A 27,104-nucleotide genomic window follows, 5' to 3' on the forward strand; every position below is an offset into this window, starting at 1 on the left:
CTGTACAACACCTCTGGTGTCCTGACAGAATGTGGCTAGGGTGAGTCTCGGGTTCAGACCAAACTGTCAGTCTGGCCTTGTAAACACAGAGAAAAGTCAGACAGTGGGACCCGTGTAGATTTTAGTGTCTGTGGTCCGGCTGGGAGATGAAGGTATTCCTATTGTTTCAGATGGCTTCGCTCATACAGCTAGTGCTTTCTTACCATGTTTTTGTTGATGTGAGAATAGTAACATTTCATTTCAATCATTTTCTGACGATTAAAACAAGTACAGACTCTGAGCTGAAATGCAGGAATCTCCAGGGTGCATTTACCGGACTTTGAGTTTTGTTTGAAGTAAACTGCATCTGTCAGAGAACACAACAGGTACAGGTCTAACCCTCTAGGCCTCCACCCAACATTTCAGATGTTGTTTTATTAAATCCATCTCTCTCTCTCTCTCTCTCTCTCTCTGTCTCTGTCTCTCCCCTTCTCACTCGCTCCCAGGCTGTGTTTGATGTGGACAAAACTAAAGGTCTGACACTGATCGAGGTGTGGGAGGGACTCACTCTAGAGGACATTAAGGCATGCACTGGAGCACACTTTGCGGTGAGTCATACAGGGACAGCCAGTCTGGCCACGGGGAATATACTGACTGGCCACTTCAGGGTTGTATTGTTCAACCCCCAGCCAACTTTTCCATATCTACTCGTTCAAAAATATAATCTTGAAACAGGCATGGAATTACACGATACTCTCAGTAAATCCATATTTAACTTAAACCATCTTCGTAAAAAAAACAGAAAACCAAGAGCGTTTATCAAAAGCAGTTGACTAAGCTATTGAGCATGCTCGGTGGGAATACCATCAATAGTAACACAGATGGTTTCTCTCCTTTCAAAACTCTCTCTGATGTCCGACAGGTGTCTCCAAACGTGAGGTCCATGCAGCAGGTCTAGAAGCTGGGGGGTGGAGGAAGTGTCCGAGGAGATGAGCTATGACTTGAAGGCTGTTTTAATCTCTCCGTATGTACGCTGGAAGGAACACAAACTATGAACTCATCCTAATGTTACTGAACACCATGTCTGTACACTGAATCATAACATTACTGTAACATCAATGAATGTAACATGTGAGATTCATAACGAATACTCGGGTTGAGTTATGATATTGAACATATTGTAACAATTGACTTGAAGGACTGGTATCCCTGGCATAACTCAAGAGGAACTGTCTAAACATGTATTTAGTAATAATGTTATGTTTTAATCATATGTTTTAATGCTATGTCAAAGTTTCTCCAAGACTTATAACACAAACAATTATGGACGGCATTTCATCCCAGAAAGTTGTGTCCTCCCTTCTACACTTGTTCAAGCCCTTCCTTGGATGTGGATCAGCTAGTTTCTTTTTGGTAGATACGTATACCTTATAAGCAATAACTCCATCTACTTTCAGACACACTGCTTTCTCTGATTTAGTGAAATGGGAGTGAATAGGAGAAGAAGGGTGGAGGCAACTTGATGGAATGAAACGCAGCCCTGCTGTGAAAACTGATATGATGTTGTTTTGAATTGCATTTGAGCCTCTACATTTCATCCAAGTTTGGTGCTTTAGTTAAAAGGTTACCCTCGTGGAAACACACTCTTCATAAAAAAATTATATGGTTCCAGATATTTTAGCTACTACAGAATATGAGGCCTTCCATTTTCTACCTGGACTTATTCTGTGCCATATATTTATATATTAAATTAAACTGTGTGTTACCTTGAGGAGAAAAATATATTTGGTGTCCATTTTCTGCACTGGTATTGACACTCAGAAGTACGTAGTAGTAATATGTGGAATGTGTTCTTGCTTTTCCCTATCCCATCTTTTCACATATCAGTGGTTACTTCAAGGTTGTCTGGAGACAGTGGGCTGAACATGTAGTATATGGTTGTAAGAGACCAGTACAGTATGCATAAAATTCGACCATTCATTCCAATACAGTAGTTGAATTCAGGTCCGCTGTCAGCTAAATTATGTCAAATGTATGATTATGAATATGCTCACATTTCCAAATTCTTCAGAAATAATCTGCACTACTTCCTAAGGAATTCTGGGATTTATGACACCTCACATCTTTCTTCATCATTTCTGTGTGACAGTGAAGGAAGGAATTAAGCATTATGAGAGTATTGGAACAAGGAGATCTCTTCATGAGTTGAGCTCTGTATTATGGCACACACTGAATGAAGGCTCCATCTATCCTCAGAGACGCAAAGCTTTTCTGACTCAAACCCATCATATCGCTCATGATGTTCTGCCCCAACGTTCCCATTAGCCAGGTTTGACATTATGTACCTCTGAGCAACTAAAGCAAATTAAGTCGACACACAGCAGGTTCGGGCTGCCATGCAGATGAGGGGCGTGCAATGACATTCTTGATTCGATTTGTCCACTTGAGAAGAGCGCAGGGTGCGGTTACCCTGGGCTCTATGTAGCAGAAACTGGAGGGCTTCTTCACGCTTGGGTTCAAAGAGAATATAGAGGATGTATCATAAATGGGAAACACATACATGTCAAATTGTTCTTGCGAATATGTTGTGAAATAGACTTGTTCATCAAGGGTAGATATTTCTAAATAGTAAATATATGTTGCTGCCAGACTATTTAGACAAACCCTATTATATTCAGTGAGGTTTATTTTTCAACCCTGGCAAAGTGTCAAATATGTCCACTGTTATGCATTAAAATAACTAATCCAGACAAGCGAGAAGTGAAAATCAATCGGTTAACAACGTGTCCTTTCCAAATGCTCTCCTCCAGAAGCGCTATTGTCGGGAAAGCGGAGTTGATCAATTCAGCACCACAGGTGTGGACAGTGCCACTAGCCTATACACGGACAGGCAAACGCAAGGCGTGTGGATGCAGTAGTGGAGAGCCAGACAGACATTGTTGTAGAATGGTACATGGGACTGATTATTGAATTAAGTTGAGTGGCTAGCTGGGCGCACCCTTATTTTAATGACTTCAAGAACTAATGGCTGAATACATCACTCGCCTGCCATGAGACCATCCTAAAAGCACAACTTTATCGAAAACACAACTCTATCGACATACCTATAAAAAATAGGTTCCCTATCTATGTGTGCACGCCATTCAGGGGGTGTGGTGTGAACTCACTCGCTCCCGGTCACGCTGGTGTGTGTGTGGTGAGTGGAGCGAACGCAGCACAGAGAAAGCGCACTCAAAGCTCGCGCAGGCACCGGAAAGTGGGGATATAGTGCGCGGCGGCATGGCTTCGTCTCACGGGAAAAACGAACACCGGTTCGCCGACTGGATGGCGAATTTACCGGAGAGCATGCACAGCATCCCGCTTACCAACCTGGCCATTCCAGGTAAGAGTCACGTCGTAGTTGGCACTGTTGCGTGTGGAAATGTTGGAAACCTTTTGTTGATCATGCAGTGAAATAATTTGCTTCGATAGAAGATAGAAATCCAGATGTGTAATGTTGTAGAACTGACGGCGAGTGACCTAGCCAGCCTACAGACTGTCTTCAGACGAATTATCGACACAGAAGTATCATATTCCGTGCAAAGACTGTTAATTCCAGCTAAAGTTTATGCTATAGCCTACCAGGGGTCATCAACAGGTGGCCCGCGGGCCAAAACTGGTCCACAAGTGATTCATTTTTTTTGTCCTGAAGTTTTTATTAAATAATAATAATAATGTAGGATTTAAAGTTTGGGGTAAAAAAAATAACATCACCAGGAATTCAGCAAAAATGTAGTTTAATCTAGGAAGTCTGTTCTCAAGTATTCACAGAAATATATATATATTTGTATATGTGTTCGTGTCTCAATGTAATCAAGGTGTGAAATTGTATTTTAAAATAACAATCATCTCTTCTTGGGCTTAGTTGTGGTCAATTTGCAGCGTACACGTCATTATAGTTATTTCCTTGTCAACCAACCATTCGCTCCAACATAAATCGGCCACTGGCTGGATCTAGTTGCCTCTCTCTGGCCTGTTGCGGGAAGGCGAAACCTATGTGTAGGTGCAACACTAGTCCATTGCCCTATTCGGTAGCACAAAGGATCCATCATCAAAGAAATAAGCTACAGTTTAGCTGGTTAGGGCTCGATAGGCTATATGCCAAAAGCAGAGACGTGTCTCTAGGTCTCCATCGGCTTGATTTAATTCAAATCTCCTTGAGGGAAGGACATGAATGATCTTACAAAAAGCTTGCAAATTGCTAATTCAAAATAATACACTAAAATGGCATTTACACAGATGGCCCATTGTGCTCCTTAAAATATGTTGTAATATATATATAAGTGAATCTAGTCACTTTTTTGGCAGACTATGTGTTATCGATGTGATTGTTGGCGGTGCGTATTAGCCTAAACGGGGCATATAGTTCAGGGTTCATTGCATTGCAACCAGGACAGCCAATGTGCCTCTAATGAGCCTAACCCTCCGTCACATATTACAAGTGTGAATTGGATGGGTTTATTGTTTAATACTGATCTCTAAATCCCTATTCAAAGTGTTTAAAAGTTTAGACGGGCCGCTCAGGTCTGTGTTTGCAGACTCTCGACATCTATTCCTCATTCAAAGACCTTATTTCTTTCCTTGAAGAAACCAGTGATATGACATGATGGAACGGGTCAAATCTCAATAGCAAAATGTGCATACAACCTGCCTAGTTCACATCAGATCCTCTGCGATCCCTTCTAGGAATGAAGGTTAGAAAAGTTGTATGTTGGCAGTGTTGGAACGGGCCATTGTCTTGGCATCAGCGTCTAAAAGTGGTACCAGCTGTTTGGAGGTTTCGGCCAATCATGCGGCAGGTCTCCTGAGACGTCAACTCTGATTGGAGGTCTGGAATAAGACCCGGTCGCTGGTTTCACTCTTGTGGAATGGCCAATTAACATCTGACTAATTCTAGTGATTAGCTTCATTCACTGGCTACAGACATGCAGGCAGGTGGAGCACAAAGCTGTGTTTCTCAGATCTATCGTTGGAAACTCAAGAGGTGTGGCATGGCATACTCCACTGCTCTCAATGGGGGAACACACACAATTCATTCATCTTCAGGGTATTTTGGGATGTGATTTTCGATTAAGCATCGACTGCGTGATGTGAAAGACTGGGAAATGAAAACTACAGGATATCGCCATGGAGCCAAGAGGTCCAGTTAAGTCACACACAACACCTGCATTTGCACCTGCCTTTCCCTTCTCATAGGACAGCCTGGAGAAGCAGCATGCTGACTATAACCCACTGTAATTAACCATGATTATTCCTAATGTGCCCAGTTGCTCCAAGCATCTTAAACTGGTGCGTAGCCTATGCACTCCATTTGGACACAGGCTACTGTAAAACTCTTCTGTCTCCTCCAATGTCCCTGAAACCAGTATCAGCCACATAAGCTATTCACTTATTGATTTCTCCTGGTGTGTGTGTGTGCGTGTGCACGTGTGTGTGTTTCTTGCCAGAAGCCAATTTCCTCCTACAGTTTTTGGTGCCAAAACTGGCGGCTGCTGATTTGGTCGAGGATGTTTCGGGGAGGCAACAGCTATATGTGTTACTGCTGCAGGGTTAGAGCACTACAGCACAGGCTTCTCTTCCCAGCGAAAGAGAGTGAAGCACTGAACCAGTTGAGAGGAACGAATGGGAGGATGAATGTGATCATTTCATCCACAAGTACAGTCCTCTTCGCCAGAGGATTATACTTCTAATTTGACATTTATAATGCCTGGGGATGGGGATCCATTGAAGTGTTTCTGCATTTAACAGAGGCGCTACGCTGTTACCCAACCCCAAAACTGCCTAGAGCACAATCAGACTGGCACCCAGCCTAGGATGTAGACTTTGCAATTCAAATTTTGTAAACACTGTGAGACAGTGGCCCGATTGCATTTCTGTATGGTGCTACAGTATTATGTGTTATCTGTATGGTGCTACAGTATTATGTGTTATCTGTATGGTGCTACAGTATTATGTGTTATCTGTATGGTGCTACAGTATTATGTGTTATCTGTATGGTGCTACAGTATTATGTGTTATCTGTATGGTGCTACAGTATTATGTGTTATCTGTATGGTGCTACAGTATTATGTGTTATCTGTATGGTGCTACAGTATTATGTGTTATCTGTATGGTGCTACAGTATTATGTGTTATCTGTATGGTGCTACAGTATTATGTGTTATCTGTATGGTGCTACAGTATTATGTGTTATGTGTATGGTGCTACAGTATTATGTGTTATGTGTATGGTGCTACAGTATTATGTGTTATGTGTATGGTGCTACAGTATTATGTGTTATCTGTATGGTGCTACAGTATTATGTGTTATCTGTATGGTGCTACAGTATTATGTGTTATGTGTATGGTGCTACAGTATTATGTGTTATCTGTATGGTGCTACAGTATTATGTGTTATCCGTATGGTGCTACAGTATTATGTGTTATCCGTATGGTGCTACAGTATTATGTGTTATCCGTATGGTGCTACAGTATTATGTGTTATCTGTATGGTGCTACAGTATTATGTGTTATCTGTATGGTGCTACAGTATTATGTGTTATCTGTATGGTGCTACAGTATTATGTGTTATCTGTATGGTGCTACAGTATTATGTGTTATCTGTATGGTGCTACAGTATTAGTATTACAGTATGTTACTGTAAATGGATACCACATTGAATCTTAGCTGATTCCCTTGTCAACACAATCTGCAAAGAGTGAGGTGGCGATTCTGAACAGTTCTTTCACTTATAGTGTTGGGTAGGCCAGATGGAGTATAAAGTTGCCTCTAGTCTAGTAGACACTGAACTAAGGACAGTTTTTTTGTATTTCCCCCCTAATGAAAAAGGTTACCTGTGGCTACAGTTGATTTGTCCCTGGAACAGATCTTAACTCTCCCAGTGTCGCCCCCTCGTCCTCCTTCTTCAGATGCAGACACACATACTCTGTCTCTCTCTCTCTCGGGAACAGCCTATGTAGACCATATATACACAAAGCTGTGTGCACTTTTCCCCCTTAGTCTTTCCATCCCTCATTCCCAGTGTTGCCCTCTGATCTCCTCACCTACAGGAGGTTAGGCTACCCAGGCATTAAATTGGGCTCTTACAGGTGACAGAGCTTCTCTCAAATAACCTAAACTCATGCTACTGTTTATCTGTGTATCCAGAGGTTGTGAAACTCATTTTCGCTCCAGATGAACGCCGTCAACATTTGGCTAGCCCAGTATTATTCATAGGGAGTTCCAAGAGTCAACGCGTTGGCTACTGCAGACATCAACCCTGCCCTGGTTGAACCCCACAGATACACACGCCATACTGTGGTTGTTTTGTCATGTCAGCTGGTACAGGAAATGGATGCAGCTTGACATAATGAGAACGTCTGTGTGTTTGCCCTGCAGGTGACACTGGCCTCCCCCTGCTTTGACTCTTCTCTGACTCTAGCTCTGCTCCATACAGCTGAGCCGGCGCCAGCCTCCACCCTGACCAACAGAGGTCATGAACATAAACTAGAGCAACAAATAGAACAGATAAGAGAAGGACAAGGTTGAGAGGTTCTAGAAGAAAATAGGAGACAGATGAACTACACGGGGCTGTGATGTCAGCATAAAACAGGCTTTCTGTATACTACTGAGTCAGTATGTGTGTGTGTGTTTGGTTGAACTATATATAGATAGTAAAACAAGGACAATTCAAACAAATGGGGACATTTCACTGGTCCCCACAAGGAAAAAGCCTATTTTAGGGTTAGAATTAAGGTTAGGGGTTAAGGTTATGGTTAGGGTTAGGAAAAATAGGATTTTGAATGCGAATCAATTGTTTGGTCCCACAAGGATAGTAAAATAAGCGAGTGTGTGTGTGTGTGTATTCAAGCTTTTTATGAGTTTATCTAAAGTCATGACCTTGTTTGCATTATTCTACACCAACATCTTCTGCAGGAGATCTTGGGACTATAAGTCTCTATCTGCATTTTTCTCAAAATGTTGTTATTGACATAGCCTTGTTATGTTCAATGTTGTTTACTTTTATAATACTATAATACTATACCCCAATTCATACAAGATAAAATTGCGAACACCATTCAAACCAATGAGGGCTCGGAACTTTAAAAACAAATTATATCAGAATCATATTTTTGCAGATAGAACCTTGTAGTCCCAAGCTCTCTAAATGAGAAAGTCAATACTGTATGTTCATCATATATGCAAGATGCAACTATTAGCTCTGCCACACAGACAGCTAGGCTACTTTTTCCGAGTGTTGCCAATGACTGTAATACACACTTAGTAATACTGCACCTCGGAGAAGTGAATCGGCTTTCCAGGGACTAATGTCAAACAGGAAAGACTTGGAGGGAACGGGTAGCACAGGAGAACCTGAAGTGTATCGGCTTTCCAGGGACTAATGTCAAACAGGAAAGACTTGGAGGGAACGGGTAGCACAGGAGAACCTGAAGTGTATCGGCTTTCCAGGGACTAATGTCAAACAGGAAAGACTTGGAGGGGAACGGGTAGCACAGGAGAACCTGAAGTGTATCGGCTTTCCAGGGACTAATGTCAAACAGGAAAGACTTGGAGGGAACGGGTAGCACAGGAGAACCTCCAGGGACTAATGTCAAACAGGAAAGACTTGGAGGGAACGGGTAGCACAGGAGCTTTCCAGGGACTAATGTCAAACAGGAAAGACTTGGAGGGAACGGGTAGCACAGGAGAACCTGAAGTGTATCGGCTTTCCAGGGACTAATGTCAAACAGGAAAGACTTGGAGGGAACGGGTAGCACAGGAGAACCTGAAGTGAATCGGCTTTCCAGGGACTAATGTCAAACAGGAAAGACTTGGAGGGAACGGGTAGCACAGGAGAACCTGAAGTGAATCGGCTTTCCAGGTACTAATGTCAAACAGGAAAGACTTGGAGGGAACGGGTAGCACAGGAGAACCTGAAGTGTATCGGCTTTCCAGGGACTAATGTCAAACAGGAAAGACTTGGAGGGAACGGGTAGCACAGGAGAACCTGAAGTGTATCGCCGGGTGTAAGTCTTACTAGGCCAGGGGTGAACTGAAGCCATAGATCTTCTGGGGTTTTCTCAAAACCCATTGATACACGAGCAGGTCAGGCCTGGAATTCATTCTCAATCCACAGGTGGTTGTAACATGTCAAGTATATTTTTCAAATGGGCAATCTATTTACCCCAGCCGGCTAGCCTGACCACCCATCCACATGGCTCCGGCCAAACGCCACGCCCGCTATAGCTTGGAGCGATCGATGGAGCAGCAGAATTCAATTCAGCATGAGTCGTCACGGCAGGCAACCAGCCGGCCAGCCCCCTGAGACCAGTAAAAACAAAACCATTGAAGAACAGCATCCTCTGCTTCTGAAATGGGCCTTGGCACAGGATTATCTGTTAATCTGACAATCCATCTATCCATCCATTGCTTTATCCATCTATCCATTCATCCAGCCCTTTGTCCGTTCTCTCATCCACCACTTGAGCTCCAGGGGAGGGAGGATATACTGCCCTAAGAGGAACATAGACAGTGGGTATTGAGGAGATTTGAGGACATGAAATTGCACTGAAGTTAAATGTCAGTCTGTCATTTAACATAGTTTTACTGAACAAGGCTATATTGATACCTCATTGTTGAATGCAGAACAAATCAGGTAGCCATGCTAGTACTCTGCTGGCAGTCAATTGAGTTTACAGAGGAAAGAAGTGTATCTTGTTGCCAAAAACAAAAATGTGCAAACCAGTCTTTAGCTGCACACTGTGTCCACAATGACTCTCGTACCAAAGACGATATAAGAGTAAGAACATGGGAGGAAAGAGATCATTTGATAGAGGGAATGGATAGGAGGGCAGAAGAGGGAGGTTGATGAGGGACCTACTGTGGGAAGCGAGGAAGAATGGGTTTGAGAGAGACTGGCAAAAAGGGAGGGAGAGGTAGGAAAGAGATGGATAGAGAGAGAGAGTCAGACAGAAGCAAAGGAAAAGGGATGGAATAGGAAAAGAATGAAGAACGGACTAGAGAAAGTGAGGGGAAGCAGGCTCCTCTCCTGTGCCCTGAGGGGAGTTAGGAGTTAGTGAGAAAGTGAGGGGAAGCAGGCTCCTCTCCTGTGCCCTGAGGCGAGTTAGGAGTTAGTGAGAAAGTGAGGGGAAGCAGGCTCCTCTCCTGTGCCCTGAGGGGATTTAGGAGTTAGTGAAAAGGTGAGGGGAAGCAGGCTCCTCTCCTGTGCCCTGAGGGGATTTAGGAGTTAGTGAAAAAGTGAGGGGAAGCAGGCTCCTCTCCTGTGCCCTGAGGGGATTTAGTGAAAAAGTGAGCGGCCCGAGCAGTAATTGTATATGATGACACGAGTATTAGCAAATATTTGTATTATTACATTGACAAGCTAGTAGACGGAGCTCTCTAACAATGGAAATACATGTCCTCATAGATGGAAGGCAGGTGGGAGGAGGCTAGATCAGGAGGGACCATTCCAGCCAATGAGAGGGCAGATTGTAAGGGGTGGCAGCAGACAAGTCAGAGGCAGGAGAGCAAAAACTGTTTCCAACGGCACAGCTTAATAATAAAATCCCACCGGAAAACAGAACAATCAATAAATGGGTACATAACCCGACGCACACCAGACATAACGTGCACAAGCACTTAACAACAAACAATACCAGACAAGGACATGGGGGGGAACAGAGGGTTAAATACACAACATGTAATTGATGGAATTGAAACCAGGTGTGTGGGAAGACAAGACAAAACAAATGGAAAATGAAAGGTGGATTGGCGATGGCTAGAAGACCGGTGAATTCGACCGCCGAACGTCTCCCGAACAAGGAGAGGGCCCGACTTTGGAGGAAGTTGTGACACAGATAGTGAACAACAGGCACAACGCTGATGTAAAGTCGTTTTTTTCCCCAAGGTTGCCGAAGTGCCACGTGAGTCCACGTATATATCAGTCCATTCATAACAACCTAAACAATACAAACCTTTTATTTGATCAAATAAGCCTCACGTAGAATATTAGCAATTACATTTTTTATTGGCCAAATTCAACACTCATTGCCCTCCACACAAAAATTCATCACTTTGTAGTCTTATTTTTGTGGACAGATTTTGGGTGATTTTAGAGCCTTTAATGTCCAACAACGAAAATGGTATAAAAAACAAAAACACAAATCACCTATTGGGGAACCCTGCAGTAGAGTATCGCAATATTATTTTTCATGATTTTATATCAACCCTGTGACTCAAAGTATCGATTTGTAAAAATACAATTAAAACATATATACAGTGCATTCGGGAAGTATTCAGACAAATACAATATTTCCTCCTCAATCTACACACAATTTAGAATTGAGGTATTTAGAAATGGTTGAACATTGAGCTCAGGTGCATCCTGTTTCCATTGATCATCCTTGAGATGTTATTACAACTTGATTGGAGTTCATCTGAGGTAAATGCAAATGTTTGGACATGATTTGGAACGGCTCTCACCTGTCTATATAAGGTGACAGTGCATGTCAGAGCAAAAACCAAGCCATGAGGTCGAAGGAATTGTCCGTTGAGATCTGTGACAGGAATGTGTTGAGGCACAGATCTGGGGAAGGATTCCAAAAATGTCTGCAGTAGTGACCTCCATCATTCTTAAATGGAAGAAGTTTGGAACCACCAAGACTCATCCTAGAGCTGGCCACCTGGCCAAATTGAGCAATCGGGGGAGAAGGACCTTGGTCAGGGAGGGGACCAGGAACCCGATGGTGACTCTGACAGAGCTCCAGAGTTCCGCTATGGAGATGGGGAGAACCTTCCAGAGGACAACCGTCTCTGCCGCATTCCACCAATCAGGCCTTTATGGTAGAGTGGCCAGAGAGAAGCCATTCCTCAGCAAAAGGCACATGACAGCCTGCTTGGAGTTTACCTAAAGGACCCTCAGATAATGAGAAACAAGATTCTCTAGTCTGATGAAACCAAGATTGAACTCTTTGGCCTGAATCCCAAGCATCAGGTCTGGAGAAAATCTGGCACCATCTTTACGGTGAAACATGGTCGTGGCAGCATCATGTTGTGGGGATGTTTTTCAGCGCAGGGAGTGGGAGACTAGTCAGGATTGAGGGAAAGATGAAGGGAGCAAAGTACAGAGAGATCCTTAATCAAAACCTGGTCCAGAGCGATCAGGACCTCGGACCGGGGCGAAGGTTCACCTTCCAACAGGACAATGACACTAAGCACACAGCCAAGACAACGCAAGAGTGGATTCGGGTCAATTCTCTGAATGTTCTTGAGTGGCCCAGCAAGAGCCCAGACTTGAACCCGATCGAACATCTCTGTAGAGACCTGAAAATAGCTGTGCAGTGACACTTCCCATCCAACCTGACAGAGCTTGAGAGGATCTGCAGAAAGTAATGGGAGAAACTCCCCAAATACAGGTGTGCCAAGTTTGTAGCGTCATACCCAAGAAGACTAGAGTTTGTAATTGCTGTCAAAGGTGCTTCAACAAAGTAAAGTAAAGGGTCTGAATACTTATGTAAATGTAATAGTTCAGTTTTTTACATTTGCAAACGTTTCTAAAAACCTGTTTTTGAAGTGTCATTATTGCGTGTAGATTGAGGGGGGGGAAACAATTGAATTCATTTTAGAATAAGGCTGTAATGTAACAATGTGGAACAAATTAAGGGGTCTGAATACTTTCTGAATGCACTGTATGTATATTTATGTACACTCAGTGTACAAAACATTAGGAACACCTTCCTAATATTGAGTAACACCCCCTTTTGGCCTCAGAACAGCATTAATTTGTCGGACTACAAGGTGTGCAAAGCATTCCACAGGGATATTTGTCCACTATGTTATAAATGGCGCCAGAAGAAATGTCAGCAGTTTTACGGGCACCCAGCCAATTGTGCTATTATGTGTTTTTTCCGCATTATTTGTATATTTTGTATTTGTATATCTTATTTTGTACATAATGTCTCTGCAACCATATCTTATGGCAAAAAAGAGCTTCTGGATATCGGGACAGTCTCGTCAGGACCCGGAAAAGGCGAGTGGGAAAGCTGCCATTACCGTCAATACTACTCGCCAACGTGCAATCATTGGACAATAAATTAGACAAGGTGCGATCACGAGTATCCTACCAATGTGACATCAAAAACTGTAATATCCTATGTTTCACGGAATCGTGGCTGAATGACGGCATGGATACTCAGCTAGCGGATATACGCTACACCGGCAAGATAGAACAACACACTCCGGTAAGACGAGGGAGTGTGGTCTGTGCACGAACTCAGCTGGTGCACGAACTCTAAGGAAGTCTCTAGATTTTGCTCGCCTGAAGTAGAGTATATTTTGATAAATTGCAGGCCACACCACTGGCCTAGAGAGTTTTCAGCCATATATTTCGTGGCTGTTTATTTACCACCACAGACAGATGCTGGCACTAAGACCGCACTCAGTCAGATGTATAAGGAAATAAGCAAACAGGAAACCACTCACCCAGAGGTGGCGCTCCTAGTGGCCGGAGACTTTAATGCAAGGAAACTTAAATCAGTTCTATCAAATTTCTATCAACATGTTAAATGTGCAACCAGAGGTAAAAAAAATCTAGATCACCTGTACTCCACACACAGAGACACGTACAAAGCTCTCCCTCGCCCTCCATTTGGTAAACCAACTCTATCCTCCTGATTCCTGCTTACAAGCAGAAATTAAAGCAGGAAGCACCAGTGACTCGATCTATAAAAAAAAGTGGTCTGATGAAGCAGATACTAAACTACAGGACTGTTTTGCTATCATAGACTGGAACATGTTCCGGGATTCTTCCGATGGCATTGAGAAATACACCACATCAGTAACTGGCTTTTTATCAATAAGTGCATCTAGGACGTCGTCCCCACAGTGACTGTACGTACATATCCAAACCAGAAGCCATGGATTACAGGCAACATTCGCACTGAGAAAAAGGGTAGAGCTGCCGCTTTCAAGGTGCGGGACTCTAACCCGGAAGCTAACAAGATATCCTGCTATGCCCTGAGACGAACCATCAAACTGGCAAAGCGTCAATACAGAGCTAAGATTGAATCATACTACACCGGCTCCGACACTCGTCTTATGTGTCAGGGCTTGCAAACTATTACAGACTACAAAGGGATGCACAGCCGCGAGCTGCCCAGTGACACGAGCCTACCAGACGAGCGAAATCACTTCTATGCTCGCTTCGAGGCAAGCAACACTGAGGCATGCATGAGAGCATCAGCTGTTCCGGACAACTGTGTGATCACGCTCTCCGTAGCCGGCATGAGTAAGACCTTTAAACAGGTCAACATATACAAGGCTGCGGGGCCAGACGGATTACCAGGACGTGTGCTCCGGGCATGTGCTGACCATCTGGTAGGTGTCTTCACTGACATTTTCAACATGTTTCTGATTGAGTCTGTAATACCAACATGTTTCAAGCAGACCACCATAGTCCCTGTGCCCAAGAACACAGAGGCAACCTGCCTAAATGACGACAGACCCGTGAAGTGCTTTGAAAGGTTGGTAATGGCTCACATCAACACCATTATCCCAGAAACCCTAGACCCACTCCAATTTCCATACCGCCCAAACAGATCCACAGATGATGCAATCTCTATTGCACTCCACACTGCCCTCCTGGACAAAAGGAACACTTATGTGAGATTGCTATTCATTGACTACAGCTCAGCGTTCAATACCATGGTACTCAAAGCTCATCACTAAGCTAAGGATCCTGGGATGAAACATCCCCCCAACTGGATACTGGACTTCTTGACGGGCCGCCCCCAGGTGGTGAGGGTAAGCAGCAGCACATCTGCCACATCTGCCATCCTCAGCACTGGAACTCCCCAGGGGTGCGTGCTAAGCCCCCTCCTGTACTCCCTGTTCACCCACGACTGCATGGCCAGGCACGACTCCAACACCATCATTAAGTTTGCAGATGACACAACAGTGGTAGGCCTGATCACCATCAACAACGAGACAGCCTATAGGGAGGAGGTCAGAGACCTGGCCGTGTGGTGCCAGAATAACAATCTATCCCTCAACGTAACCAAGACTAAGGAGATGATTGAAGACTAAAGGAAGAGGAGGACCGAGCACGCCCCCATTCTCATCGACGGGGCTGTAGTGGAGCAGGTTGAGAGCTTCAAGTTCCTTGGTGTCCACATCAACAACAAACTAGAATGGTCCAAACCCACCAAGACAGTCGTGAAGAGGGCACAACAAAACCTATTCCCCCTCAGGAAACTGAAAAGATTTGGCATGGGTCCGGAGATCCTCAAAAGGTTCTACAGCTGGTTGCATCACTGCCTGATACGACAATTGCTCGACCTCTGACCACAAGGCACTACAGAGGGTAGTGCGTACGTCCCAGTACATCACTGGGGCTAAGCTGCCTGCCATCCAGGACCTCTACACCAGGCGGTGTCAGAGGAAGGCCCTAAAAATTGTCAAAGACCCCAGCCACCACAGTCATAGACTGTTCTCTCTACTATCGCATGGCAAGCGGTACCGGAGTGCCAAGTCTAGGACAAAAAGGCTTCTCAACCGTTTTTACCCCCAAGCCATAAGACTCCTGAACAGGTAATCAAATGGCTACCTGGACTATTTGCATTGTGTGCCCCCCAGCCCCTCTTTCTACGCTGCTGCTACTCTCTGTTTATCATATATACATAGTCATATAACTGTACATTCATGTACATGCTACCCCAATTGGGCTGACCAACCAGTGCTCCCGCCCATTGGCTAACCGGGCTATCTGCATTGTGTCCCGCCACCCCCTCTTTTACGCTACTGCTACTCTCTGTTCATCATATATGCATAGTCACTTTAACCATATCTACATGCACATACTACCTCAATCAGCCTGACTAACCGGTGTCTGGATGTAGCCTCGCTGATTTTATAGCCTCGCTACTGTATATAGCCTGTCTTTTTACTGTTGTTTTATTTCTTTACTTACCTATTGTTCACCTATTACCTTTTTTGCACTATTGGTTAGAGCCTGTAAGTAAGCATTTCACTGTAAGGTCTACCTACACCTATTGTATTCGGCGCATGTGACAAATAAACTTTGGTTTGATTTGATGTTGACTCCATCGCTTTTCACAGTTGTATCAAGTTGTCAGGATGTCCTTTTGGTGGTGGATCATTCTTGTTACACATTGGAAACTGTTGAGTGTGAAAAACCTAGCAGCCTTGCAGTTCTTGACACACAAACTGGTGCGCCTGGCACATACTACCATTCTCCGTTCAAAGGCACTTAAATCTGTTGTCTTGCCCATTCACCCTCTGAATGGCACATATACACAATCCATGTCTCAGTTGTCTGAAGGCTTAAAAATCTTTCTTTAACCAGTCCTTCATCTACACCGGTGTTTCCCATACTCGGTCCTCAGGACCTCAAGAGGTGCACGTTTAGTTTTTTGCCCGAACACTACACAGCTGATTCAAATGATTAAAGCTTGATGATTAGTTGACTCTTTTAATCAGGTGTGTAGTGCTAGTGCAAAAACCAAAATGTGCAGCCTTGGAGTCCAGAGGACCGAATTTTGAAAAACCTGAGCTACTCTGATTGAATTGTATTTAACATCAATAAGGGATCATAGCTTTCACCTGGATTCACCTGGTCAGTCTATGTCATGGAAAGAGCAGGTGTTCCTAATGTAGTTTTCATTTTAAAAATTGCTGGGTAGTTAACGTTAGTCAGCACTATAGTTGGCTGTACCTGCTCCAAAATTCTGGTATTTTTTATCCTATAGCTTGTTCTTCATCTTATTTTTTATGTTTTAAATGTTGAGCCAACATGTTTTGGACACTTATCTCAAACTTGTTTTCTTAGGGCTCTCTCTTGTCCCTCTTCAGTAGACATAGTAAGCAATAAAATCGCAATGAATATAGAATCGTGATACATATAGAATCGCAAAACATATCGCACCTAAGCATTGTGATAATATTGTACTGTGAGGTCCCTGGCAATTCCCTGCCCTACTCTCTAACGGACATCATCCTGTCCTCTGTGTTCATTCCTCCAGCTCCCAATGGTCTTTGACTTCATATGGTTGTAGTACGCAGGGGCGCAACTTTCACTGGGGATGGGGGGGGACATGCCCCCACATTCTGAAACCCCCAGGTTTATCATTGGAATGTGGTACAAAACGAGGCACCGGTGTACTTTAGGACTATGCGGATCCCTCCGAGCGCTCAAGTAGGCTGCTAGTAAGCATCTGTATCAGATGGATGCAGATGTCAGTATATCATACCACCCTTGAACGAAAACATGAACGTAAACCATAAGAAGTATACGTTTTCAATTACACTTTACATTTTAGAATTGCACTTTATTTGATATTGTTCCCTCTGTTTAAAACAGGTACAACTACCAACTTTAAACTTGTTGCAAACATTTGGTAGATCTGGCCCTATCAGGGGGAAAGACAGAGCAATGACATGTAGATCTGGCCCTATCAGGGGGAAAGACAGAGCAATGACATGTAGATCTGGCCCTATCAGCAATGACATGGGGGAAAGACAGAGCAATGACATGTAGATCTGGCCCTATCATCTGGGGGGAAAGACAGAGCAATGACATGTAGATCTGGCCCTATCAGGGGGAAAGACAGAGCAATGACATGTAGATCTGGTCCTATCATCTGGGGGAAAGACAGAGCAATGACATGTAGATCTGGCCCTATCAGGGGGAAAGACAGAGCAATGACATGTAGATCTGGCCCTATCAGGGGGAAAGACAGAGCAATGACATGTAGATCTGGTCCTATCAGGGGAAAGACAGAGCAATGACATGACAGAGCAATAGATCTGGATCTGGCCCTATCAGGGGGAAAGACAGAGCAATGACATGTAGATCTGGCCCTATCAGGGGAAAGGGAAAGACAGAGCAATGACATGTAGATCTGGCCCTATCAGGGGAAAGACAGAGCAATGACTATCATCAGATCTGGGGGAAAGACAGAGCAATGACATGTAGATCTGGTCCTATCAGGGGGAAAGACAGAGCAATGACATGTAGATCTGGTCCTATCAGGGGGAAAGACAGAGCAATGACATGTAGATCTGGCCCTATCAGGGGGAAAGACAGAGCAATGACATGTAGATCTGGCCCTATCAGGGGGAAAGACAGAGCAATGACATGTAGATCTGGCCCTATCAGGGGGAAAGACAGAGCAATGACATGTAGATCTGGCCCTATCAGGGGGAAAGACAGAGCAATGACATGTAGATCTGGTCCTATCAGGGGGAAAGACAGAGCAATGACATGTAGATCTGGCCCTATCATCTGGGGGGAAAGACAGAGCAATGACATGTAGATCTGGCCCTATCATGACATGGGGGAAAGACAGAGCAATGACATGTAGATCTGGTCCTATCATCAGGGGGGGAAAGACAGAGCAATGACATGTAGATCTGGCCCTATCATCTGGGGGGAAAGACAGAGCAATGACATGTAGATCTGGCCCTATCAGGGGGAAAGACAGAGCAATGACATGTAGATCTGGTCCTATCAGGGGGAAAGACAGAGCAATGACATGTAGATCTGGCCCTATCAGGGGAAAGACAGAGCAATGACATGTAGATCTGGTCCTATCAGGGGGAAAGACAGAGCAATGACATGTAGATCTGGTCCTATCAGGGGGAAAGACAGAGCAATGACATGTAGATCTGGTCCTATCAGGGGGAAAGACAGAGCAATGACATGCAACAAAAACAACAACAAATCTCTGTTACTAATCTCCTTCATTAAGCCATTAAGTAGTGAGAGCGAGGGATTTGTTTGTTTATTTGTGTAATTGCCTCATCCCTAATGCATCCCTCTAGTGCTGTAAACAGAGGACTGTCAAAGTCATTTATTGTCATCTTCAAGGTTACACTTTTTTTTGGTGTTACAGATGAACTAGCTAAATAAGACACAACCAGAGGACATAGGGCAGGGTTACCCAAATGGCGGCCTGTGGGCCCACTTTTTTTAATAATATATTTTTAAATAATATTTTGTTGTTGGACATAAGACTGTAAAAACACCAGCAAATCAGAAAAGTGATTTTGGAAATCTGTTCAAAAGTATTCCCATGCACAACAGAGAGATATGTGATCGTTTACAAATGTAAGCAAGGTTTGAAATCATTATGTTTTGGTCATATATTCCATCTGTTACATCTGTGCAGTCTAAAAATGTCATTGTAATTATGTTCTGGCCCCTGACCATCCGCTCAAGAAAAAAATCGGCCCGCAGCCGGATCTAGTTGATGAGCCCAGCCAGGGCACGATGACCTCCGTCTTCTGTTTAACTAATGAGACTAGTGTTGATTATTCGACCTGAACATTTTTACCATCAGCTTACAGGAGTGGTGAGCAGGTGGAGAGGCAGGGAATCCATTTTGTTTCATGAGATGAAGAGCGGTGATATTTAGAGCACGCCTCTCCACCAATGCTCAATGGTCTTCGTCACCCCCATTTGATTTTTTTGATTAATGTGATTCATTTCATTCTAATTTGACACACAGCTAGTCTGACCTTCTAGGCTTAATGAAAAGCATGTTGTTCATTACACATTTGATTTCCACAGCCTTAAATTGATTACTGGATTCATTTTGATGGATTGTTCTTCTCTCTCGTTATCATCACACAGTACCTGAGAGTCGAGAGATAAACACAGCTGTACTTTCCAGTGTGTTGATAAAGCCATCGTCTCTCACGTAGCTTCTCCCTCCCCCAGGATGTGTTACTGAATTCATTGGTCATACAAGGTAGAGCTGACATTTCATATCGGAGTGATGAATGGTAACTTGGGGTTACAGAAGCGATGTGTCGGTGCCATTTTGTTTTGCACACCTTTTTAAACTACATGCGCCATCTGTGAACACTGACTCACTCCATAACATACCTTTTGATAAGCCAATAGGAATGTTGCCAGAACATCTCTATAAAAGCTCTGGGTGTATTTGACACACAGGAGGTTGGTGGCACCTGAATTGGGGAGGACCGGCTCGTGGTAATGGCTGGAACAGAATGGGTGGAATGATGTCAAATACACATGGTTTCCAAAGTGTCTTTTTATGTTTGGACCTGAGCTCACATTGTTGTACCGAATCATTTCTCCATTGGACCAACAGATGAATATTGTCAGGACATTTCTATAGATGTTACAGGTGTATATATACGTTACAGAAACATAAAAGGACGCTTTGCCAAAAAGGCATACTGCTGTCTCTATTATACTCCAAGGCCTTGTGTTGGAGCAGAGAACATTGCTTTATGTGAGTCTTAGAAGGATGCCGACTGTATGGTTGATGTGCAGTCAAGCGAGTGTCCGTGTCTGACGGTCTGTGTAGGGTGAAGGTTTCTCTCTGTGTTCTGTGACCGTGCTGTTATGTTTGCTGTGTAGCCCCTGGGAGTTATTGTTGTGTGTTCCTTTTGACTCACCGCTGATGTCCTATAGGGGCCAGTTTACGTTGGCAAAAGAGTTGTTGTTATGCTAGCTCACGAACGTGAGGATGTTAGAGTTGTAGCTAAGAAACCTGAGCCGTTTTTAACAACTATGTCTTGTTCTTCCTACATAACATTGCTGATGATAACACATGCAGTTTGTTGAGAGGTTGTGGAGAGGTTGTTGTCATCTTCACTGAGTGAAACTCAGTTCAAGCTACAGTCATCGTCTCAGTTGTGGTTATGGAAACTCTTTGGGCTTTGTAACCGTATGGAATAAGTGTAGTGTGGTCAGCCCTGTAGTGTGGGTTTGCCCTGTAGTGGGAGAGGAGAGGAGAGGGAGATGAGAGGAGAGGGAGAGGAGGAGAGGAGAGGAGAGAGGAGAGGAGAGGGAGGAGAGGAGAGGGAGGAGAGGGAGGAGAGGAGAGGAGAGGAGAGGAGAGGAGAGGAGAGGAGAGGAGAGGAGAGAGGAGAGGAGAGGAGGGGAGAAGGGAGAGGGAAAGGGAGAGGAAAGGAGGAGGAGAGGAGAGGTGAAGGAGAGGGAGAGGAGAGGGAAAGGGAGGGAGGGAGAGGGAGAGGAGGGGAGAGGGGATGGAGAGGCGGGTGAGAGGAGAGGAGAAGAGGGGGAGACAGAGAGGAGAGCGTCTCAGGGCTGACTATAATTAGAGAGTTGACTTCTCTGTTTAGACAGGAGGACAGGGGGAGAGGGCACTACTCACTCCTCTCAACCCACTGGCATTGTTCTATTATCACTGAGATACTGTTCTTCACTTTGTCAAGTCAAGTCACAACTGTCCCTATATACACACACACACACACATACACACACACACACAAATGCTAACACACGTTTTCCTCCGCTCAGCCATAACCCATACCCTATATTGTGTTGCCTGCCTCCGGAGGAGGACCTGCTCCTCTCCCCCGTTGACCACCTCCTCCCTCTGCTCATGTCATGTGGCTCCCTCTTGACTGCCACTCCATCTGTTGGAGGAATGAAAAAAGAAAATGTCCAACTGTGGCTGAACATCGTAGCCCAGGCCTACGCTGTCATATAGCTGTTTTATTTGATTCTTGTTTGTTTTGAGATTCTTTATGTAATTAAAAGCGTTATATAATAATAATAATAAATCTATTCCCCCCAGGTTCCCATGACTCCTTCAGTTTCTACATAGACGAGTCCTCTCCGGTGGGTCCTGAGCAGACTGACGCTGTCCAAAACTTTGTGTCGGTCTTTGGCACGGTAGCCAAGAAGCTGATGCGTAAATGGCTGGCCACTCAGACTATGAACTTCTCCAGCCAGCTGGAGGCCGGCGTCCGCTTCTTTGACCTGCGCATTTCCACCAAGCCCCGGGACCCAGACAACGAACTCTTCTTCGCTCATGGCCTCTTCAGCGCCACGGTGAATATAATTACTCCCTACGACTCTATTTCCTCCTACAGAACCTCAGGTGTTTTTCCTGACCGCCTGACCTGACCAGAAAGAAAACTCTGGACCATAGTTATTTTCTATACAGGTCAAGAGGTCAGGAAAAACTCTGGACCTTATTCAGTGGGTACTGGTCTGACACCATATTTGCTCCCTTGTGGGGTGTGTGTTGTGCTTCCAGGTGAGAGAAGGTCTGGAGCAGATCAGCTCCTTCCTGTCGGCCCATGCCAGAGAGGTTGTGTTCCTGGACTTTAACCACTTCTACGGGGTTCAGAACCTGCACCATGAGAAGTTGGTCTCAATGCTGAGAGACGTGTTCGGGGAGAAACTCGCCCCCGTCGTCTTCGCTCAGGAGGTAAGATACTCTACTGTACAAACAAATGAAACACCTTCAATCTCCGTGCTCCCTCAAGAGCATATGGTGATCACCTTGGCTCCACTGCCCTATGGCCCTGGAGGTTCCTAAAGACAAAACCCCTCCCTACACTCCTCCCTCCCTCTAGGTGAGTCTCCAGTACCTGTGGGAGAAAGAGTACCAGGTATTGGTGTTCTACCACAGTCCTATGGCCCTGGAAGTGCCATTTCTATGGCCTGGTCAGATGATGCCTGCTCCCTGGGCCAACACCACTGACCCTGAAAAGCTGATCCAGTTCCTCCAGGCCTCTGTGGCTGACCGCAGGTCTGTATGGCCCTCTATCTTTCACCTATCCGTCTATTCCTGGACAGTATGTTAAACCTTTGGGGAAAGCACTTCCAGATAGATGTAGGCTCTTAATTTGATCGCCCTGTTGCAGGAGAACATTCCTGCAATGCAGGACATTTTAAACTTGTAGTGTGTTTGAGGTTTGAAAGGGCTTCTGAAATTTCTGACTTTGCCCTTACAAAAAATGTATCAACCCCTACAAAAATGATTATAGTCCACATTATAATTCACATTTCCTGTTGCTGCAGGATGATGTTCCTGATGTAGAAAGCTGGCTCCATTTAAGATCCTACTTTCATCTTTAATTGTGCCTGTATAGTAAAGTTTGATGTGATTTGTGTAATGGCAGGAGGAAGGGAACATTCTTTGTCTCCCAAGTGGTCCTCACACCTAAGGCCAGCACCGTCATGAAAGGAGTAGCCAGCGGACTGAGGGAGACCATTACAGAGAGGTGAGTTGGTTTGTTTCTCTCTGTATGTATGTATGTATGTATGTATGTATGTATGTATGTATGTATGTAATGTAATGTAATGTAATGTAATGTAATGTAATGTATGAATACAGTTGAAGTTGGAAGTTTACATACACTTAGGTTGGTGTCATTAAAACTCGTTTTTCAACCACTCCACACAATTCTTGTTAAAAAACAATAGTTTTGGCAAGTCGGTTAGGACAGCTAATTTGTGCATGACATAAGTCATTTTTCCAAAAATTGTTAACAGACAGATTATTTCACTTATAGTTCACTGTATCACAATTCCAGTGGGTCAGAAGTTTACATACGCTAAGTTGACTGTGCCTTTAAACAGCTTGGACAATTCCAGAAAATGATGTCATGACTTTAGAAGCTTCTGATAGGCTAATTGACAACATTTGAGTCAATTGGAGGTGTACTTGTGGATGTATTTCAAGGCCTACCTTCAAACTCAGTGCCTCTTTGCTTGACATCATGGGAAAATCAAAATAAATCAGCGAAGGCCTCAGAAAAACAATTGTAGACCTCCACAAGTCTGGTTCATCCTTGGGAGCAATTTCCAAATCCCTGAAGGTACCACGTTCATCTGTACAAACAATAGTATGCAAGTTTAAACACCATGGAACCACGCAGCCATCATACCGCTAGGGAAGGAGACGCGTTCTGTCTCCTAGAGATGAATGTACTTTAGTGCGGAAAGTGCAGATCAATTCCAGAACAACAGCAAAGGACCTTGTGAAGATGCTGGAGGAAACAGGTACTAAAGCATCTATATCCACAGTAAAACGAGTCCTATATCGACATAACCTGAAAGGCCACTCAGCAAGGAAGAAGCCACTGCTCCAAAACCGCCATAAAAAAGTCAGCCTACGGTTTGCAACTGCACATGGGGACAAAGATTGTACTTTTTGGAGAAATGTCATCTGGTCTGATGAAACAAAAATAGAACTGTTTGGCCATAATGACCATCGTTATGTTTGGAGGAAAAAGGGGGAGGCTTGCAAGCCGAAGAACACCATCCCAACCGTGAAGCATGGGGGTGGCAGCATCATGTTGTGGGGGTGCTTTGCTACAGGAGGGACTGGTGCACTTCACAAAATAGATGGCTTCATGAGGAATGAAAATTATGTGAATATATTGAAGCAACATCTCAAGACATCAGTCAGGAAGTTAAAGCTTGGTCGCAAATGGGTCTTCCAAATGAAAAATGACCCCAAGCATACTTCCAAAGTTGTGGCAAAATGTCGTAAGGACATCAAAGTCAAGGTATTGGAGTGGCCATCACAAAGCCCTGACCTCAATCCCAAATGAAATTTCTGGGCAGAACTGAAAAAGCGTGTGTGAGCAAGGAGGCCTATAAACCTGACTCAGTTACACCAGCTCTGTCAGGAGAAATGGGCCAAAATTCACCCAATTTATTGTGGGAAGCTTGTGGAAGGCTACCCGAAACGTTTGACCCAAGTTAAACAATTTCAAGGCAATGCCACCAGATACTAATTGAGTAATTGAGTGGATGTACACTTCTGACCCACTGGGAATGTGATGAAAGAAATAAAAGCTGAAATAAATCATTCTCTCTACTATTATTCTGAGATTTCACATTCTTAAAATAAAGTGGTGATCCTAACTGGCCTAAAACAGGGAATTTTTACTGGGATTAAATGTCAGGAATGGTGAAAAACTGAGTTTAAATGTATTTGGCTAAGGTGTATGTAAACTTCCGACTTCAACTGTATGTGTGTGTGTGTGTGTGTGTGTGTGTGTGTGTGTGTGTGTGTGTGTGTGTGTGTGTGTGTGTGTGTGTGTGTGTGTGTGTGTGTATGTGTGTGTGTTTATGTGTGTGTGCGGTTATAAAGGCCATTTGTGAGTTATTTCATGTTCAATTTGGGAGAGAAATTGAGACGAGAAACAACACACACACACACACACACACACACACACACACACACTATGAGTCACTGTGGCAAAAGGTAAATATATGTATCTTCAGGAATATGACACCGGCCTCACTTGCTCCGTGATGACAACACTGTAGGGATACTGAGTTTTTCGCCCTATTTCTATCGTCTCTTTTTTTCTCTATATATCCTTTTTTTCTCTCAAATGTTTCCCATTTCATTGCTTGGAGATGAAATATTAAATATTGCATTCAATTACTGTGCTGATTGTTTAATATAATATTTTCATAAATTGTGGACTAATTCCAATTTATCTCAAGAAGAACATTGGGTTTACTGTCAATTGAACAATGTGCATTCAAATCCAGGACTGTAGCATTGTAACCAGTCAGACAGAGCTTTGTCACAGCAGACACCAGCTATAATCTTAATCTGATCACCCTGTTGCAGGAGAACTTTCCTGCAATGGCAGAAATGTACAACTTGATTTGTATTTGAGGTTTAAAAAGGCTTGTGAAGTTTGTAATTTTCACTTTTCCCTTACCAAAAATGTATCAACCCCTACAAATATTTCCATAAATTGTAATCCACATAACAATTCAAATTTCCTGTTGCTGCAGGATAGTTGTCCTGCTGCAGTAAACTGGCTCAAATTAAGATCCTACATCTGTACAGAGTATATAATAATATCTCGCCCCCCACATGATTGCACCCAGCAGTCTGTCAGACAGCGCAGACAGCCCTTATCATGCTGACTCATACTGGCCCTTAACCGGTCTAGCTGCTCACCAGCCAGCTCACTGTTACACCAACCAACTGTGAATCATCAAACAGTACATACCTCTCTCTATCTCGCTCTGTCACTCTCTCTCACTCTCTTTCCTTTTCCTTAACCCCATCCTATTCACTGACTATGCATAACACCTTGAGTGCACAAAAGTCAAAAATACAGAGATGCAACTGTGTGTGTGTGTATGTGTGTGTACATGGTTTCACATCCACATGGACTCCCCTGCAGGGCTCTTCCAAGTATGATGCTGTGGATTCGGGCCCAGAGGCCAGGAGAGAGCGGCATCAACATCATCACAGCTGACTTTGTGGAGCTGGGAGACTTCATCAGCGCTGTCATCACGCTCAACTATCATATGGATGATGAGGAGGAAAATGCCACCTGAGACTGAAAGACAGGGGGTGCCAAAGAGTTAAGTCCTCGGCTCAGTCTCACTTTCTCTTTGGTGTTCATTTTCAGGAGAGGCGTTCCTCTGACTTATTGTATAGGGCTATCAGAGTTTACAGAGGAAGAGAGAGAGAGAGAGAGAGAGAGAGAGAGGGAGGGAGAGAGAGAGAGAGAGAGAGAGAGAGAGAGGAGGGAGAAGGAGACGTTAAGATAGGAGGAGAAAGGAAGGTGGAGGTGGAGATAGGGAGGATGGACTTTGGTGCTCGTTTAGAGCGCCGAAAGTGAATGAGAAATGTTTGGTTTTATCTGTTTTGGGGGTCAAAAGGGCAATTGGTTTTTAACGACGCTTCGCTTGGCTTCGCTTCAAATCTGCTGTAACGATAACTGCTTCTATCCTCCAATCACACAAGCTCGTGTTTCTGGCATTTCCATCTCTTGTGAGGCTTAGGCTAGCTTATTAGCATATTCTACAGACATAAATGTTGTTCGTATTTTAGTGACAGTGATGGCCAACCTACATCAAAACTCATTTTCATTGGTGCCAGTAATACATCTGATTGCCGTCAACCTGATTAACATGTCAACTACTCACACATGGCTGTAGAATTTACTTTATGATGGATGGATGGATTGGTTGATTGATGGATGGAGCTTCCCAAATAGTTATTATAGTTTTTCGATCTCTTTCTACATTTATTGATTATTTTGTCTCTGTATCAGTCCTGTCACCACAATGCGTAAATTGATAACTTCTCCTTACAGTACATTGATTTAGCTCCTAGACCACCTGTAACAGCACTTTCCCTATGTGACAGATTGCCAGACCGATTGATATTTGTATGTCTTTTGATTGATTGCCTCTCCCGAGTGCCCTCTGTAGCGTATTGTAGATCAGTGTTTCCCAACCCTGGTCCTCAAGCTCCCCCAACAGTACACAATTGTATTGTAACCCTGGACAAGCACAACTCCTCAATGAGTTGAA

General features: G+C 44.0%; 2 protein-coding genes across 3 annotated transcripts in view; both read left to right on the plus strand.

Annotated features, from left to right (window-relative positions):
* The window catches only part of oxct1a (3-oxoacid CoA transferase 1a), a 111,247-nt gene extending 109,486 nt beyond the window's left edge, over positions 1-1,761 (plus strand). For both annotated transcript variants that reach the window (XM_024418160.2, XM_024418161.2), the window contains exons 16-17: positions 486-587; positions 902-1,761. In XM_024418160.2, coding sequence (XP_024273928.1) covers positions 486-587; positions 902-937 — 138 coding nt within the window. In that variant the 3' untranslated portion in view covers positions 938-1,761. The remainder of the gene's footprint in view (positions 1-485; positions 588-901) is intronic.
* Positions 1,762-2,857: 1,096 nt separating this feature from the next.
* On the plus strand, positions 2,858-27,104 carry plcxd3 (phosphatidylinositol-specific phospholipase C, X domain containing 3). The gene is made up of 6 exons (XM_024418163.2): positions 2,858-3,361; positions 21,586-21,842; positions 22,051-22,224; positions 22,373-22,548; positions 22,922-23,023; positions 25,964-27,104. The coding sequence occupies exons 1-6, from the start codon at positions 3,259-3,261 to the stop codon at positions 26,118-26,120; spliced, it is 969 nt and encodes a 322-aa protein (XP_024273931.1). The 5' UTR covers positions 2,858-3,258; the 3' UTR covers positions 26,121-27,104.

The sequence above is a fragment of the Oncorhynchus tshawytscha genome, linkage group LG04 (genome assembly GCF_018296145.1).
Source record: "Oncorhynchus tshawytscha isolate Ot180627B linkage group LG04, Otsh_v2.0, whole genome shotgun sequence".
In the NCBI taxonomy this organism is placed as follows: domain Eukaryota; kingdom Metazoa; phylum Chordata; class Actinopteri; order Salmoniformes; family Salmonidae; genus Oncorhynchus; species Oncorhynchus tshawytscha.

Coding starts and splice junctions, on each gene's coding strand:
- plcxd3 (XM_024418163.2), top strand. CDS start 3,259: ATGGCTTCGTCTCACGGGAAAAACGAACACCGGTTCGCCGACTGGATG. Junction 3,362..21,585: donor TACCAACCTGGCCATTCCAG/GTAAGAGTCACG, acceptor TATTCCCCCCAG/GTTCCCATGACTCCTTCAGT. Junction 21,843..22,050: donor ATGGCCTCTTCAGCGCCACG/GTGAATATAATT, acceptor TTGTGCTTCCAG/GTGAGAGAAGGTCTGGAGCA.